At 36.1% G+C, this 18,692-nt stretch overlaps 1 protein-coding gene and 1 long non-coding RNA gene across 2 annotated transcripts in view; one reads left to right on the top strand and one right to left on the bottom strand.

Annotated features, from left to right (window-relative positions):
* MMRN1 (multimerin 1) overlaps positions 1-18,692 on the top strand; it is a 66,204-nt gene that overhangs the window by 30,526 nt on the left and 16,986 nt on the right. The window contains exons 5-7 of the mRNA XM_070505364.1: positions 9,409-9,522; positions 10,850-11,023; positions 15,549-17,540. Coding sequence (XP_070361465.1) covers positions 9,409-9,522; positions 10,850-11,023; positions 15,549-17,540 — 2,280 coding nt within the window. The remainder of the gene's footprint in view (positions 1-9,408; positions 9,523-10,849; positions 11,024-15,548; positions 17,541-18,692) is intronic.
* Positions 4,205-10,882, bottom strand: LOC139044835 (uncharacterized). Its single transcript, XR_011502140.1, has 4 exons — positions 10,760-10,882; positions 10,436-10,575; positions 9,640-9,724; positions 4,205-5,662 (listed from the first exon to the last, which is right to left on the bottom strand). It is a non-coding gene; the product is annotated as an uncharacterized lncRNA (long non-coding RNA).

Here is an 18,692-nt window from a genome sequence, read left to right as displayed (position 1 = left end):
TCTGAAAAGAAATGAGGAAATTCTCTGAGAACTATCTGACTCAATTAGGAAATGCAACATAAGGATTATAGGTATTCCAGAGGGAGAAGAAAGGGAGAATGGAGCAGAAAACTTGTTCAAAGAAATAATAGCTGAGAACTTCCCAAACCTGGGGAAGGAGCTGGAAATGCAAGTAAAAGAAGCTAATAGGACTCCTAACTATATCAGTGAAAAAAAAAAAAAAACCTTCTCTAAGACATATAGTAGTAAAACTGGCAAAAGTCAATGACAAAGAGAAAATATTAAGGGCAGAAAGACATAAGAAAATAATTTACAAAGGAACCCCTATCAAGCTTTCAGCCTGATTTCTCAGCAGAAACCTTAGAGGCTAGGAGAGAGTGGAATGATATATTCAAAATTCTGAAAGACAAAATCTTTCAGCCAAGAATACTCTATCCAGTGAAAATTTCCTTCAGATATGATGGAGAAATAAAAACTTTCCCAGATAAACAAAAGCTGAGAGAGTTCATTGCCACAAGACCTCCCTAAAAGAAATCCTCAAGAAGGCCCTCATACCTGAAAACAAAAGAGCCAGTTTACAAAGCCCTGAACAAAGACATACATAGGCAGATAAAATCAGAAAATTGCAGCTCTCTATCAGAACAGGTTAGCAAACACTTAATTATAACATTAAAGATAAAGAGAAGGAAAACATCAAAAATAACTATAATCTCATCATTTTAATACAAATTCACAAGACAAGATGGAATAACTTGTGACAACAATAACTTAGAAGGGGAAGTGAAAGGGGATGGAATTGGCTTAGACTGAGGAAATAAGAAGCTATCAGAAAATGGATTATTTCATATACAAGATTTTTTACATGATTTTTTACACGAACCTCATGGTAACCACTAAACAAATAATCAGAATAGAGGCACAAAAGATAAATCATGAGAAAACCACCACAGAGAACCATCACACTGAATTGGTAGTCTGAAACACACAGGATGAGAAACAAGGGAAAAACAGAACAACCGGAAAATGAGTGATAAAATGGTAGCATTAAGCCCTTATATATCAATAATCATTCTACATGTAAATGAATCCATTTATTCTCTAATCAAATCATAATTCTCTAATCAAAAACCACAGAGTGGTGGGATGGATTAAAAAACAAGGCCCAACAATACGCCTCCAGGAAACACATCTCCGCTCTAAAGACAAACACAGGCTCAGAGTGAAGCGATGGAAGATGATACTCTAAGCTAATGGCAAACAAATGAAAGCAGGTATTAGAGCAGAAATAAATGAAATTGAAACCAAAAAAAAAGTAGAAAGGATGAATGAAAGTAAGAGCTGGTTCTTTGAGAAGATACACAAAATTGACAAACCCTTAGCCAGACTCACTAAGAAAAAAAGAGAGGAGGTTCAAATAAATAAAATTAGAAATGAAGGAGGAGAAATTACCCTGGATACCACAGAAATACAAAGGACTATAAGAGAATACTACGAAAAACTGTATGCCAACAAATTGGACAATCTAGAAGAAATGGATAAATTCTTAGACTCATACAACCTCCCAAGACTGAATCAAGAAGAAATAGAGAATCTGAATGGACCCATTACAAGTAAAGAGATTGAAACTGTAATAAAAAATCTCCCAAAAAATAAAAATCCAGGACAGATCACCAAATATTCAAAGAAGATTTTTTTTTAGCTGAGGAAGATTGGCCCTGAGCTAACATCTGTGCCCATCTTCCTCTACTTTATATGTAGGATACCTACCACGGCATGGCTTAACAAGTGGTGCATAGCTCCACACCCAGGATATGAACAAGTGAACCCTGGGCCACCAAAGCAGAATGTGCAAACTTAACCACTGCGCCACCAGGCAGGTCCTCAAAGAAGATTTAATATCTATCTTTTTCAAACTATTGCAAAAAGTTGAAGAAGACGGAATACTTCCTAACACGTTTTTCAAGGCCAACAATACCCTGATCTCAAAGCCAGACAAGAACAACACAAAGAAGGAAAATTACACAGACCAATATCACTGATGAATATAGATGCAAAAATCCTTCCACAAAATATTGGCAAGTTTAATACAGCAATATATTAAAAGGATCATACACCATGATCAAGCGGGATTTATACCAGGGATGCAGGGATGGTTCAACATCTGCAAATCAATCAATGTGATACACACATTAACAAAATGAGGAATAAAAACTTCATGATCTTCTTCGTAGATGCAGAGAAAGCAATTGACAAGATCCAACATCCATTTATGATAAAAATTCTCAATAAAAATGGGTACAGAAGGATAGTACCTTAACATAATACAGGCCATACATGACAAACCCACAGCCAATGTGATACTCAACAGGGGAAAACTGAAAGCCATCCTCTGAGAACAGGAACAAGAGAAGGTTGCCCACTCTCACTATTCTTATTCAACATAGTACTGGAGGTTTTGGCCAAAGAAATTAGGAAAGAAAAAGAAATAAAAGGAATCCAAATAGTCACTGAAGAAGTGAAACTCCCTCTGTTTTGCAGATGATATGATTTTACATATAGAAAACCGTAAGGAATCCATCAGAAAACTATTAGAAATAATCAACAACTATAGCAAAGTTGCATGGTACAAAATCAACTTAAAAATTTAGTTGCACTTCTATCCTCTAATAATGAACTAACAGAAAGAGAATTCAAGAATACAATCCCACTTACCATTGCAACAAAAAGAATTAAAGTATCTAGGAATAAATTTAACCAAGGAAGTGAAAGACCTATACAATGAAAACTATAAGACATTATTGAAAGAAATCAATAACGACAAAAAGAAATGGAAAGATATTCCATGCACATGGATTGGAAGAATTAACACAGTTAAAATGTCCATCCTACTTAAAACAATCTACAGATTCAATGCAATCCCAATCAGAATCTCAATGACATTCTTCACAGAAACAGAACAAAGAATCCTAAAATTCATATGGGGCAACAAAAGACCACAAATAGCTAAAGCAAAAGAACAAAGGTGGAGGCATCAGAATCCCTGACTTCAAAATGTACTACAAAGCCATAGTGATCAAAACAGCTTGGTACTGGTACAAAAACAGGTGCACAGATCAATGGAATCAAATTGAAAGCCCAGAAATAAAACCACACATCTACAGACAGCTAATCTTCGACAAAGGAACTAAGAACATACAATGGAGAAAGGAAAGTCTCTTCAATAAACGGTGCTGGGAAAAATGGACAGCCACATGCAAAAGAATGAAATTATCTTACACATGCACAAAAATTAACTCAAAATGGATCAAAGACTTGAAGGTGAGACGCGAAACCATAAAACTCCTAGAAGAAAATATAGGCAGTACACTCTTTTTGATATCAGTCTTAGAAGGATCTTTTTGAATACCATGTCTTCCTGGGCAAGGAAAACAAAATCAAAAATAAACAAGAGGGATTTCATCAGACTAAAGAGCTTCTGCAAGGCAAAGGAAAACATGAACAAAAGGAAAAGACAACCCACCAACCGGGAGAAAATATTTGCAAATCATGTAACCGACAAGAGGTTAATCTCCAAAATATATAAAGAACTCACACAACTCAACAAGCAAAAAAACAAACAATAAGGTCAAAAAATGGGCAGAAGACATGAACAGACATTCCCGAAGAAGATATACAGATGACCAACAGATGAAAAGATCTTCGACATCACTAATCATCAGGGAAATGCAAATCAAAAGTAAACTAAGATACCACCTTAAACCCCCTAGAATGGCTATAATCACCAAGACAAAAAATAGCAAATGTTGGAGAGGTTGTGGAGAAAAAGTAACCCTCATACACTGCTGGTGGGGATGCAAACTTGTGCAGTCACTATGGAAAACAGTATGGAAATTTCTCAAAAAAATAAAAATAGAAATATCATACGACCCAGCTATCCCACTCCTGGGTATTTATCCAAAGAGCTTGAAATCAACAATTCAAAGAGACTTATACACCCCTATGTTCACTGCAGCATTATTCACAACAGCCAAGACATGTACGCAACCTGAGTGCTCATTAACTGGTGAATGGATAAAGAAGATGCAGTGTATATATACACAATGGAATACTACTCAGCCATAAAAAAGACAAAATTGTCCCATTTGCAACAACATGGCTGGACCTTGAGGGTGTTATGTTGAGCAAAATAAGCCAGAGAGAAAGACAAACATCATATGATTTTATTCATGTGTGGAAGACAAACTAACACAAAGACAAAGAGAACAGATTAGCGGTTACATAGCGGGAGGGGGTTAGGCGGTGGGCATAAGGAGTAAAGGGGCACATTTGTATGGTTACTGACAAATAATAATGTACAACTGAAATTTCACAATGTTATAAACTATTATGACCTCAATAAAGTTTAGAAAAACAAAGTGCAAATTCCAAAGATCTTTCAAAAAAATAAGCTGACTGCTTTAGATCAACCAACTGGAACAGAACTTTATGCCTTATATCCAGTCTGTCATTCCTTGCATCTCTGACATAGCGATGCTAAGAATTAAATGATATATGGCAAAGAAAAAAAATATTCATCATACTATCAAGAGGGAACCAAATTTTTAAAACTCTGAGTAGAACTTTGAATAGAAGCTTTTAAAAGAAAGGAGCATTAAGTCCAACAGCAAAGTAATAGCTTTGATATTTTTTATATTTGTTATAGCTTCTTGAGGGCCGCAGTCTTTGTCTTCAGAAAGGAATCTAATTTTGTGATCTGGTATCTAAGACATATTTTTGAAATGTCAGTAACAACATACTTTTTAAACCAATTTTATAAAATTTGCAATAATATGCTTTTCCAGTAGATGTCTCTGAAATGTTCTGAAGGAGAACAAGGAAATTGCAGCTTGCTCTCATGACACAAAGGACAGAAATTTAAGTTCAAATAATGTTAGATAAGAGAGGAGGAAAGAAAACTTCTTTGCAAATCTGTTAAAAATAAATCCAGTCAGCTTTAGTCAGACCCTCTATACAGGAAAAAAGTCTTTTATAAAATTATGCTTTATAAAATCTATCACAGATATTATGAAGGCTGAAAAACTGCAATTATGCAGTTATTGGAATGAACTGACCCCTACCGTATGTTATGAATGTATGAAAATATTTTACTTCATAAATGCTGTGAAATAGTTCAATAAATTATTAAGAGCTATTGTAACTAACATTTTAAATATGGGGCTTCTTCAGGAAGATTATTTTAAAATATTACTTCAATTAATATGAAATAAAAGTTACAATAGTTAAAACAGAAAAAACTATGTTTCTTATGTTTTTGCATATCTAATTCTTCCCAGTGGTGATTAATGCTTTCCTCTTTGAGAAAGAACATTACCTCCTGTAAGCATCATGCTCAATGAAATTATGATACATTTAGTCAAAAGATACCATGTACCTTAAGTCTTTGTTGTACCCAATTGCCTTCTTCGATTTACCTACTAAATCGCAGTAAATCTTTATGCATGTACCTAATGTCACCATGCAAGTATTTGCACTCACATTCCAGGATCAGCTGGAAACCAGTCTTGTCAAATGACACAGGAAAGTTTCTGGTTCTAAGGGGGAAAGAGCAAGCTTCCTCATTACTGAGCTGCCATCAATGACTTCCTCCATATGCCTCCAAGACCTGGAAGAAAAAAAATACTCACAAATAACGCTTGTCTAATTAAAAAAAAAGAGAAGGAAAGAAAAAAGCCCTAAAAGGAAGCTGTTGCTCTTGACCCTTGCCGACCTTGCTTCTCTAATTCCCTGATCCACCAAGGTCAGAGTTTCTAGTGCAGGAAAAAAAAGCGTAATTGTATTGGGAGAAAAGAAAAAAGGAATCCAGTTTTTAAAATATATTACATTTTTTAAAAATCTCAAGTGCATAAAGATCTTTAAAAGATGATTGACTTGAATAAATGCCCTTCTGTCCTGGCACCTCTTAGAAAGAACCAAGAAAAAGAGACTCAGAAATCTGCACCCCATGGAATAAAGCAAAGATCTGTGGTTAAGTGCAAGATCAGATAGATTGCCTGGAAAACCTAGAATGCCTGGCAGCCCTCGCAGTAGGGAGTATATTTGGGAAGACAGAAAGGTCACTAAATGAAAAAATAAGAGCGTCGACTAACCAGGAACTTTCTCACAGGAGAGTAACTGACTCCACTGTTATCAGAGATCCTATCAGCGCTTCTCTGTGGGCTAGATCCCGTGCAGTAAACTGGGATGAATGCAAGTTTTCAACTCTGGTCAACAAACAGAGCTGGAAAAGATAACGTGAACTATTGAATTCGTTAAACAGGCATGGCAAGTTTTTAACAGCCTTGGCAGGGACCCCATCCAATGAATTCCTGAGAAAAGAGGTTCATATGACAATTGGATCTCTTGTGTGATGCTTAACAGTTGTTCCTTTTACTTAGGAGTCTAATTTCCCCACCTATTTTCTCCTGAAAACAATTAATTTTAAAATAACCATAGCTGAGAGAAAACAGGAAGTTTTATGCACACACACACACGTGCAATCACATTAGTTTTTGTCATTTAGTATTGAAAGTATTTTTCCAACTACATTTTCTTTCAAATTAGTCTTTTTAAAATTTAGCAAAAATATGGAGAAAATTTAATTTTTCTTATTTCATTTATATTATGTTTCCACATAATGAGTGATTCACCAAAGATTAGTATGCAAGAAAACTAAAGACTTTCACTCGGTACTTCTATGTATCATTCTTTATCCCTTTCAATTTCTTTCTTTTTTTCTTTTTGATGACTTTCTTTATGTACTTTCTCTTCCCCCTTTTGTCACTGATTTCAAAGTTTTCTTCTTTTTAGTTTTTATTTCTAACCTGCTGATTTTCTCTAGTATGTCACTTTCTATTTCCTTGTTTACAGTGCAGTAAGTAGCATTTTTCCAAATCACATGAATGATATTTATCTGAAATTCTTTTGACCCTAAGATCAATAGAAAGTTAGACTTGAATGCTCTTCATTTGCTGGTTGTTTTCACCTCTTGCACTTTCGGGATCTTTCCTAGACTGGTGAGACAGACAGAAGTACGACTTGATGAAGCACTCCATTCAGATATGATCCCAGAAGACCTAAAATAACCTCCACCTCCTCTGTCTTGATTAAAAAATTGTAAAAAACAATTCCTAGATTGCAATTTTAATATGAAAATATCTGATATTTTCTGCCTTATAACAATTAATTTATTTATTAGAATTAGAAAATTTTACAATTTGTTCCAAATTAGTGCCTCTTGACCAGGGTCATACAATGAAATCACCTGTCGAGTTTTAAAAATATATATACGCATGCTCAATTCCCCAGGACAGATTGGCTAAATCAGAATGTTCAGGTGGGGAATGGAAAGAACATGGACACTTGTAGTGTTTCAAAATTTATAGGTGTTTCTGATTTCCATCCATGATGAAAAACCACTATTCTAAAGAAATATTTAAAACCCATATGTGTAAAATGTTAATAACAGATGAGAAAATGTGAATAATAACCTTGTTTGTATGCCACAAAACAATGTAGTCTTTGTTTTTACTATAATTATGCATTGCTTCCTAACAAAGCGTCCTCTGCCTACTAAGGATGGTATGCCTTTAGATGCAGCAGCTCTTTTCGTTTTCCTATGATCTAGCTCAAAAAGGTAAGCAGTAAGAAAATGAAAAGACTATTTGTTATCCTGTTAAACCCACCTATTCCTTTTGCTGCAAATACTGACAGGTCTGTATTCCAAACACTCTTTCACTGCTAAGGAAAACAGGGAAGGTGTTGTGGTGGGAAGTTGCTAAGGAAGATTTATCTCGACACTTCACTCCAGGGGTTCTCAAACTTTAGTGTGCATTGGAATCACCTGGAGAGCTTGTTAAAACACAGATTCCTGCCCTGCTCCAGTATTTCTTAAATTAGCACATCTAGGGTGGAATTTAGAAGTTGCATTTTTAAAAAGTTCCCAGGCGATGCTGATTCTGCTGATCCAGGGACCCTGGTTTGGGAACCATGGCTTCAGTCTCTAGTTACCCTCTTGGGCAGACTCAGATTTTAGCGAGCTGCCAGAAAAATGCTTTATTATATCACCTAAGGAGGAACCTTGATCAAAAAAATTGATGCAATTATTTAATAGATATATTTATGTGAATTAATTTATTGCTATTACTTAGCAGAAAATTAACACTTTTCACCACCTACTGCAGCCTCCAAATAAGTACAATTTTCCCCAAGCTGCAGATTGTTTTCTTCCACCAAATAAATCAACAGTTACACAGGACTTTATATAACACAGTGGAGAAAAATAAGAAACAAAATCAAAACAAAAACCTTGGACATGAATGGAAATTCATTAATTTAGCTCAATGCCCAGAAGAGAAGCAGTGCAAAATCTAGTCTAACAATAGAGACTAACTCAAATTAGTGCCAAATATATTATACTTTCTGTGGAGGAGAGCTGCGTTAATATTATTGTCACAGCCACATATGCCTTTGGGAGCATAATTAACATGTGCCAGAGGTGCGGTTTCATCAGTACATAATTTCACATGGGAGGAAGCCCAGTCAGACACCAAACACTTGTTTTCTCATGTCTCATATGCAGATTTCCATGAATAAATGTGTTCATTAGAAGTGTGCAAATTACAGACATACATTACTTGATTCGTTCAGTATTTTTAATAAATCTTTTGTTTAAATTGTTTTCCCCAATGAAAACTTATACTGCCATTTAAAATATTAACTTGATTCATGGGAAATGTGAAGTGGTTCTTTAAGAGTAGATTTACTGTATAAGAATTTCTATTTTTTCTGAAATTTCACTGATTTTACAGGTTGATTCCTTTGAGATGTGCCCTGTGATCCTTTTCTTCTTGTAATCCTTATGCTTTGAGCCTTAAAAATCTGGGAACAACCCATTTAAGTGGTACTATTACATACACAGATATTCTTTCAGTAAGGAACCTGTAGCTCTCCCTGATTTCCAAGCAGACGCCAGTGGGATATTGCATTGTTAAACAAACTGCCTTTGTGGCCATCTACTTATAAAGCTGCTGTAGCTTTAACACAGCTGATTTTAAAGTGCCCTCAATTATGCAGGCAGGTTGTGTCCGCCAGTTTACACAGCTTCCCCAAACTACCATCCATTTTCGCCTAAAAGGAGACCTGAATAATTTTATTTTTTCAGACAGAATTAGAGTCCTGCACTTCCAACACCAACGCGGTTGCACGTTGCCCCATGGATGGAGGCGGAGCAGCTTACTTTGCAATCATCGCAGACCATCACGCTTCAGCACACAGGAAAATGAATGTCATCCACATTATTACTCAGGACTGGAAAAAATGAGGCAGTCCCAGTGCTTAACCTCTCTCTCTTCTCTTTTCGCTTCCGCCCAGCCCAGGAACAGCAGGACTTGATACACAGCAACCAGGCTGAGAGTCACACAGCTGTTGGCAGAAGGACAGCCGAGCAGCAGCAGCAACAGCAGCAGCAAGACTGTGGTGACCCAGGTCACGGATTGTAATTGCTATCATCCCTAACCCAATTATTGTCAACACTATTGATGACAACTTCCAAAGAACAAATCACTTGGCTGTCAAAGCTTTGGTGGTGACACATGAACATACCTCTCAATCCTTTTCTATTGACGCTGCATGTTGGCGGAAACTGTGACCGAGCTGCAGGTTCCCAGCCTGCGTGATTATTGAAGCTCTGTGTGCAAACACAGAAGGAAAATGAAAATGCTGTCATATTAGGTTGTGAGGAAATCACAAATTTCTGAAATAAATTCAAACTCTTGTCCACCAAAGAGTGCAATCATGGAAGAATCTTGACATGGAAGGAACAACTTGAACATTTTAAGGAGCTAAGCAGGCTCCCTTTCCAGTGGTTGATAAGCGATCACTAGGGGTGTTGATCACTGACTAAGGAAAAAAATTATCACTAAGAACCAACGAGAACCTCGTGTTGATCCAAAGTTGTCGTGTCACATATTTTCTCATCTTTCTAATCGTTAATACTTTACCATTTTCTTTAGGCTTAACTTTTTCTCTCAGAAACATAAAATTGGTTACTGCTAAAAACACCTCTCCACTCTGTTTGGCATAGATCTAGTCATATAAAATACGGCACTCAAATTGAGAAATGTGACTTAGGGGGATCTCTTTAAGAACACTGATGAATATATCTTAGAAATTGTACTCTAATTTTTTAAGGGATTGGAATTCAGTATCTTCATAAAATACCATAAAATCCTCCTTGCCTGACATCACATAATACACATGATTGAAGTGCATGTGTAAAGGCATGGAAAGGATCATTGCTGTATAAAGCGATTCAAACTAAATTCTGAATCTCTTTATCTCTCATTAAAGAATACCTCAATAAAGAATAAAATTCTCAGAATATAGATCAACTACTTACATGTAGATGGCTACACATATTCAATGCTGGAGCACTGGATTTGAAAGCAGAAGGTGAGGCGTTAGCTCTGGTACCTCAAGCAAGTTATTTTGGTTTTCTGCCCCTTAGTTTCTTCAACTGCTGAGAGTGTATCAAGAACTCTTTAAGGTTAAAAAAAAAAAGACAAAATTCTGGGAGGAGTTAAAACAGTTTAGAAATCTAAGCTATTACAATACTTTTTACTAATTTCTACCCCCAAGTAGTCTAAAATTCAGGTTGCCATTTACTAAGTGCATATAGTCTATATTTTCAAATATATAGTGAAATATGGTTTATTTGAATTACCTTTAAACCTATCTTGAACTTTCAGTGGTTTTAAATATATATATATATACATATTTAAATGTTTCCAATTTTCTCTTCTTCTACATGCAGCAGTGACACAAAAAATGGCAGACCAGCTGAACCACCAGGCAATGAAATTGACCGTTCTGCAGACGAAGATTGACAATGTTTCTTTGGCTGTGAGTGATGTAAGGAACGCGTGCTCTTCCCTAGAAGGGAAAATCAATGAAGATAAAGGCAGGGAATTTCAATCTTTCCTAAAAGGTAAAAGTAAAGTAAAATAAACTATTCCTTCAGTTAGGACAAAAGGCAAATGACTCATTTATCTTTTCTCACATCACTTTGGGATCTTTGCTTTAGGCTGGGTGATATGGAAGGCTAAGACAGGTTTTTTTAGTAAGATATTTGTAAATCACTCTATTTCTGAAATAATTTGAAACATCTAAATATTTTTTATTCTATAGTCAAATATTTGACTATTCATCTGATTTATTGAAATTACATACCTAGCTACAGCCTAACTTAGATTTCTGTATAGTTAAAATGAGCCATACTGAATTTACTTCCATTGTGGTTTTCGGTTCAAAGTAAAGATGAGGTTAAGGGATGATTGCTAAGGCAGCTATATGCTCGTCTCAATAATATTGATGGAGACAGTGAGGATAAATCTAAGTGCATTATTATCCCAGAAATTTTGTAGATCATGAAGTATAATCAATAAAATATGTCCTAAAACATCTCAGGTCAGAGAAATAGTTTCTTTATAAATGTGAATCAATTTCCCTGAATTTCATGCTCTCCGAACGGTGGGCTGTGTTCTTTCTGGAGGCTCTACAGGATGACCCATTTCCCACTAATTCAAGTTGCTCTCAGAGCTCATTTTCTTGCAGTTGTAGGACTGAGGTTCTATTTTCTCGATGGTTATAAACTGAAGCTTGTTCCCAGCTTCTAGAAGCCACTGAATTTCTTGGTTCTGGCCTTCATCCGCATCTTCAAAAGCCAGCAATCGCTGTGGAGTCCCCATGGCATCTCTCAGACTTGTCTGCCTTCCTCTTCCTCTTTCAAGGACTCTTGTGATTACATTGGCCGCACCTGGATAATCCAGGATAATCTCCTCATCTCAAGGTCCTTAACCTTAATGACATCTGTCAAGGCCCTTTTGCCACATAAGGTGACATATTCACATTCACAGGTTCAGGGAATTAGCGTGTGGACAGCCTGGGAGGGACAGCAATATTCTGCCTACCACAGAGATTTATGCATAGTGAGTAATTGCTATGTAGTGTTATGCACAGGGTGCAATGGGACTGTTTGATAGTTTCAACAAATCTAGTCTAAAGCCGAGGAAGGCTTCCTCACATCTCAACTGTTAAGTGACGGACCAGGAGGAGTTAACCAGGCAAAGGGATTTCAGGTAGGGACTGGAGATTCCAGGCAAATAGTTTGGTTAATAGGAGTGTCTCAGTTCATTGGGTTTACTGTATGTTTCTGAGTTTCAGGATTACTGGGCCCTCTCACTTTGTTTTATACATTAAAAAAAAAAAAAACTCACTCTACAACTCCATTTCTGTCATCACAAGTTATTTTTCCTCTATAGTGGTTCACAGGTAAAAGAGATAACAAGGTGGAAGTTTCCAAATCATCTACCAGTACCGTAGAAACCATGATTTTTTAAAACCATGGAAATAACTGGTGCTATTAAGCCAGTGAAAGAAAGACCTTGTCCGACCTATCTGGCATGCCCCCTATGGCCAAAACTTAGTGACGGCGAGCATGAGAGAGAAATGTATTTTCCCTGGAGCAGTAGCATGAGAAAGGAGCCAAATAGAAACAGTGTGTAACTGACCATAACCACTATAATGAAATTTGTTTGGCAAAATTTGGTTATCATGACTTGAGAGAATTAGGCCTGTCAGCTGTTTTTCGTGAACCTCCTAGCAAAAATTCTGGCACTGACACAGGAAAAAACATACACTCATAACAACAACAACAAATTCCCTCCTCAAATGGAGGCATTAATTGGGTACTGAGCAGAAGCAGTTATGGGAACCAGAGGGCTTGCAGTTAATGAATGTTCATGCACGCAGCAAAAACTAAACTCACCCATGAGGTGCTGCACTTACCTAGCAACACCACATCCTCTGCTCTGGCTTCCTCTGCATCCATGGGCGGAAACACTGCTTCATCTGCAAACAGCCATAGACACTGTTCAAAGTCAAATGCCCCAACTCCTTAAGAGTTACTTGAACGTTATAAATTGGCCCTACATTCACGGTCACAAGGGACATGCCTGGGTATCTGATATCAAATACATGTAAGTCACCAAATATGTCCAATATCCTCTTCTTTAGGAAGTGGAAGCACGTGAGTCACATGAAACAGAATCAAATAGAGTTAAAACGATGTGCCCACTCAGATATTGGCATAAAGCTCTTTTATGTATTTTTGCAAAATCAAATTCTTGCACAGATGTTTTAGTAACAAATAATACAAATGCTATTTGAAAAGCTCCTTATCCTGAAACGAGTATTTAACCTAATAATCTGACTTCTTTTCAGACACTGCTGTGATTTTACCCTTTCCCCAGTATGTTTTTCCATCCAAGTTCTAAAGCATAACTAACATATCTCCTGGTTTTCATTTTCCTTGTTTACTTTTTTCCTGACTCCTTTGGTCAAGATTCTATACTGCTCTTTACCTGTTTACATTGTTGTTACCTACTATCATTCTTGTCCTGACTTTCAGATCACGTAGTTTTTCACTGCCTGAAGTTAAACACCTATTGTTATTGTCCACAACTAATTAATTAATTCAATCACGCTTAGGTTTTATTCTACCTTTTCAATCTTGAAAATGTTTTAAATCGAAAATGATAAGGGTGTAAATTCCAAGGTCTGATTCTTAACCTTAAATATTTTATTGTATTTCATCCAGTTGTTGTTGTCATGAGAGTTAAAGACAATTTTAACCAACAGGAGCTGGCTAAGTGATCCTGTAGAAAGTACAATAAAAATAACGTTGCTATTGAGCAGCACCTTTACTCAGTAAAGCTAACATATTCTATTTTTAAGTTCAGAAATCTTAAGATTTCCAAATTTCATTTTCAGGGCAGCATATAAAATGTGCTCAATGAAGATTTGCTGTATAAATGGGTGACTAGTTAAATGCTAAGTAAAATTTAGAAAATAAAAATACTTTTAAAATTTTCTGGTGTGCTCAGTGCTTTGGCGCTGTGTCATTGATTACTAGCCCAGACTTTACATTTTTTTTTTTCTATTACGAACAAATTGATTTTCACTTACTTATATTTTTTTGACTTTTAAATGTATTTGTTTCTGCCAGATTTAGAAATGTAAAATAATTTTTTTTTCCTCTTTCTTCATTTAACAACATTGATCTTTAGGATCTAGGATTTCCAAAGAGATATTTATCTATGTAAACAACATTTACAGCTTTGTCTTTGTACCAGCTTAGTTAATATCAAGATGCTCAAGCAATGCCTCATTCTATCTGGTGTAATTGTTATTTCAAAATGCTTTTTGTGTAAGTCTCTCATGCATCTTAAATACTTCTAAAAGCTTGCTTATAAAATAAAGACCTGTAGAGAGTATATATTTCTATTGTAGATATTTCTATCCTACAGTCATCTTTCTTGAATAGGCTTCATGGTAGCCAAAACTCATTTCACAATAGCCCATTGTGCAAACCTTGCTGTTTGAATGCTTTGTATTATGTTGTCCGTATTTTACATGATAGTCACGGGCTACGCTTTGGATTTGAATAGACAGACCTTTCATTTGCATGTGCTTCATAGCTATGTACTCTAAATATGCCTCAAGCATATGTTTTATTTTTTTCCCATTTTCTGTTTTTATATGTAACAGGTTTTTTTGTTTGTTTTGCTTTTTTTTAATTCTAAAATATTTAGTTCCTTTTCTAAAGAGCTCTGAATAGTTCAGAACCTTTTTACTTTTCCTTTTCTTTTCTTTTTTTTTAATGCTATTTTTAGAACTGACAATCATTCTAGCTTATGATCAGTCCGCGCTCCCAATCCTGGAGGCACTAGCATGTTCTTCAACAGTGGCACGTTTCTCTGTCTCTTTTTGTTAAGAACTAATGTCACATTATGATAATTAATGTATATCTTGAATTCCTGTTTTCATTTGACTTAGGTTTATGATCCCCAAATCTCTCATTATTATTATTATTGTTATTATAAAGTATTGTTGAATCTTGTTCAACAAGACTATTACTTCATATTGCTCTTCATTTGGGAATATCATTAAATTTCTTCTTTGTAGTAAATTTATTAGTTTTTGTAACCTCAAAACACAAGGTCTGAAACCTCATTACTAATAATAAATAGAAACCTAATAACACAACCAGAAGCTAACACCAAGTAGTATTTACTGTGGCGGCAACCCCATAGCCGTGTATCATCATACCAGACAGAGACTTGACCTAGACTCAGTGCATTCAAGGGCCTGTTAACTGAAGTCAGTAGTATTTCCTTCATGTCTTTTGTCCAGAGAGACTTCGCTTTATGGTTCTAGTGTGTTCTATGCCACAATTGATTTCTCCCCTCAGACGTACCAATTAAGAAGGTAATCACCTGATATAAACTATAGTAATTTGAAAATTTTTATGAGTAAATGTAGTCAAAATGTTTTTTATTATTGCATGTTTTTAGTGTTTAGCCTCAAACTTTTTTTATCTTTTTAGAGATATCTAAATTTGACATAATTAAAATAATGTGTCATTTGTTGTTGTTTATTATTTCTTTCTTTAGGTCTAAAATCCAAAAGCATTAATGATCTGATAAAGGATATAGTAAGAGAACAATTTAAAGCTTTTAAAAAGGACATGCATGAGACCGTAGCGCAGGTCTTCAAGACTGTATCAAGTCTGTCAGAGGACCTTGAAAACACCAGACAAATAATTCGCCAAGTTAATGAATCTGTGGTTTCAATAGCGGTCCAGCAAAAGTCTGTTTTAATGCAAGAAAATAGGCCTACTTCGACTGATATACTCGATCTAAAAAATCGCATTACGAATATCAGGCAAGAAATGATTTTTACATGTGAGAAGCCTATTAAAGAACTAGAAGCAAAGCAGACTCATTTAGAAGGTGCTCTAGAACAGGAACACTCAAGGAGCATTCTGCATTATGAATCGTTCAACAAGACACTGTCTAAAATGAAGGAAGTCCAGGAGCAGCTTTTATCAACGGAGCAAATATCAGACCAGAAGAGTGTTTCAGCTGCTGACTCAGTTAGCGATAATGTCACCGAGTACATGTCTACCCTACATGAGAATATAAAGAAGCAGGGTGTGATGATGCTGCAAATGTTTGATGATTTGCACATCCAAGAAAGCAAGATTACCAATCTCACCATTGCTTTGGAGATGGAGAAAAGATCTGTCAGAGGTGAATGCGAAGACATGTTATCCAAGTGCAGAAAAGATTTTAAATTTCAAATTAAGGACACAGAAGAGAGTTTACAAGTTTTAAACCAAACATTGGCTGAAGTTCTCTTTCCAATGGACAATAAGATGAATAAAATGAATGAGCAACTAAGTGATTTGACTTACGATATGGAGATCCTTCAACCTTTGCTTGAGCGGGGAGGGTCATTTAGAGAGACAATGACCTATGAACAACAAAAGGAAGCAGCAGCTACAAGCAAAAAGGTAGAAAATATGATTAGTGTTGTCAATGGGCTAAATATTCTTATCAAAGAACTTTCAAAAAGACACAACTTACTTAGAAATGAAGTACAGAGTCGTGGTGATGCCTTAGACAGACGTATCAATGAATATGCCTTAGAAATGGAAGATGGCCTAAATAAGACCATGACAATCATAAATAATGCCATTGATTTCATTCAGGATAACTACATGTTAAAAGAGACTTTAAGTACAATAAAGTATAATCCTGAGGTCCATCATAAATGTACCCAAAATTTGGAAACTATTTTGACGTTTATTCCTCAATTCCAACGTTTGAATGATTCTATTCAGATTTTGGTCAATGACGATCAGAGATATAACTTTGTTTTGCAAGTTGCCAAGGTCCTTGCAGATATTTCCAAAGATGAAAAATTGAATCAGTCCAACTTTCAAAAGATTTATCAAATGTTCAATGAAAGCACATCTCAAGTGATAAAATACCAGCAAAATATGAGTCATTTGGAGGAAAAAATACTCTCAGCCACAAAGATTTCCAAAAATTTTGAAATTCGGTTGCAAGACATTGAGACTAAAGTGACCAAGATGCTCACACCGTATTATATTTCACTTAAAAAAGGCAGTGTAGCTACAAATGAGAGAGACCAGGCTCTTCAACTGCAGGTATTAAATTCTAGATTTAAGGCACTGGAAGCAAAATCTATCCATCTTTCCATTAATTTCTCTTTACTTAACAAAACTCTCTACGAAGCTCTAACGATGTCTCATAATGCTTCTGCAAGTATATCAGAACTGAAGGCCACCATACCTAAGTGGATCAAAGGTTCCGTACCAGACATTGAGCTTCTTCAGAAAGACCTGACAGAATTCGTGGAATCAGTAATTGAAATAAAAACTCAAATTGCCCTCTCTAATTTAACTAGATATATAAACCGATCATTGTCTGGTAGTCTTGCAAATGTTGTTAAGTCTCAGAAGCAAGTAAAACCATTGCTGAAGAAAGCCAATACACTTAAGAAACCAACAGTGAATCTTACCACTGTCCTGACAGGCCGGGCCCAGAGAAACACAGACAACGTTGTTGTATTTCCTGGTAAGCTACTGCAAAAAAATAACTTTGAGTCTCTCCGTTAATTTAAATGATATTTAGTAGGTCTGTATGGTTTAGCAAGACCATAGATATAAAAGGTACATACTTGAACTTGGGTAGATAGTCAAGTAATTTGAAGATTACTGACGTATTATTTGAATCTGATTCTATCCTACGTAAATTAAGCATCAATATGAAGCAAGTATTTAAAGTATAAATATTTGTCTACAGGTTTTTAACCTTTTTTCTGACAAGACCCCTATAGAACCATCTAATTTGCCCCTGTAAAACATTCTTCCTTGCATACATAATTAAAGGAAACTATAAGATAAAGAGCTCCTTGATGAATAAGACAAGACTGTATCTTACTGGTTTTGGCATTACCTGGCAAAATGTTCAGTCTATGCAATAAGAAACTCAATAAGCATCTGCTGAATGACTATCTGACTGAATGAATGCATAAGTGAGCAGGATTTAGATTTGGGTAGATCACAGAAGGCCATGAATGCCAACCTAAGTGTTTTAGTCTGTTCAGGCTGCTGTAACAAAATACCACAGACTGAGTGGCTTATCAACAACAAAATTTACTTCTCACACTGCTGGAGACTAGAAGTCCAAGAGGAAGGCACCAGCATGGTCGGGTTCTGGTGAGAGCCCTCTTCCTGACACAGAGCCAGAGCCTCCTTGCTGTGTTCTCGTAGGGTGGAAGGGGAGCGGGCTCCCACTAGGGTCTCTTTTATAAGGACACTAATCCCGTTCAGGAGGGCTGTACCCTCATGATCTAAGCACTTCCAAAGCCCCACCTCCCAATATCATCAACTTTGGGGGTTAGGATTTCAACATGTGAATTTTGGCAGGACACGTTCAGACCATAGCACTAAGGCAGTTAGACACAGTTTTGTTATGAGTGGCTTTTAAAAATTTGGAGCAGAGGGTTGGATGTAGTACGAACTGTGTCTCAGGAGCGTGAAGCTAGCAGTAGTGTGTCGCATGTGCTGAGAATGAATTTAGGAATACCAGTTAGGACATTATTGAATGAATATTGGGAAGAGCAGTAAGAGCAAATCTGAGGAAGAACAGATCTGAAACAGAGGAGACAGATGTGAGAAATGTTGTAAAGGTCAAGTCAACAGGAGAGTGGAACAAGTAATGATC

Source organism: Equus asinus, chromosome 3, assembly GCF_041296235.1.
Source record: "Equus asinus isolate D_3611 breed Donkey chromosome 3, EquAss-T2T_v2, whole genome shotgun sequence".
In the NCBI taxonomy this organism is placed as follows: domain Eukaryota; kingdom Metazoa; phylum Chordata; class Mammalia; order Perissodactyla; family Equidae; genus Equus; species Equus asinus.
Note: the sequence above shows the minus strand (reverse complement) of the source record. Positions and strands in the feature narration are given on the sequence as shown.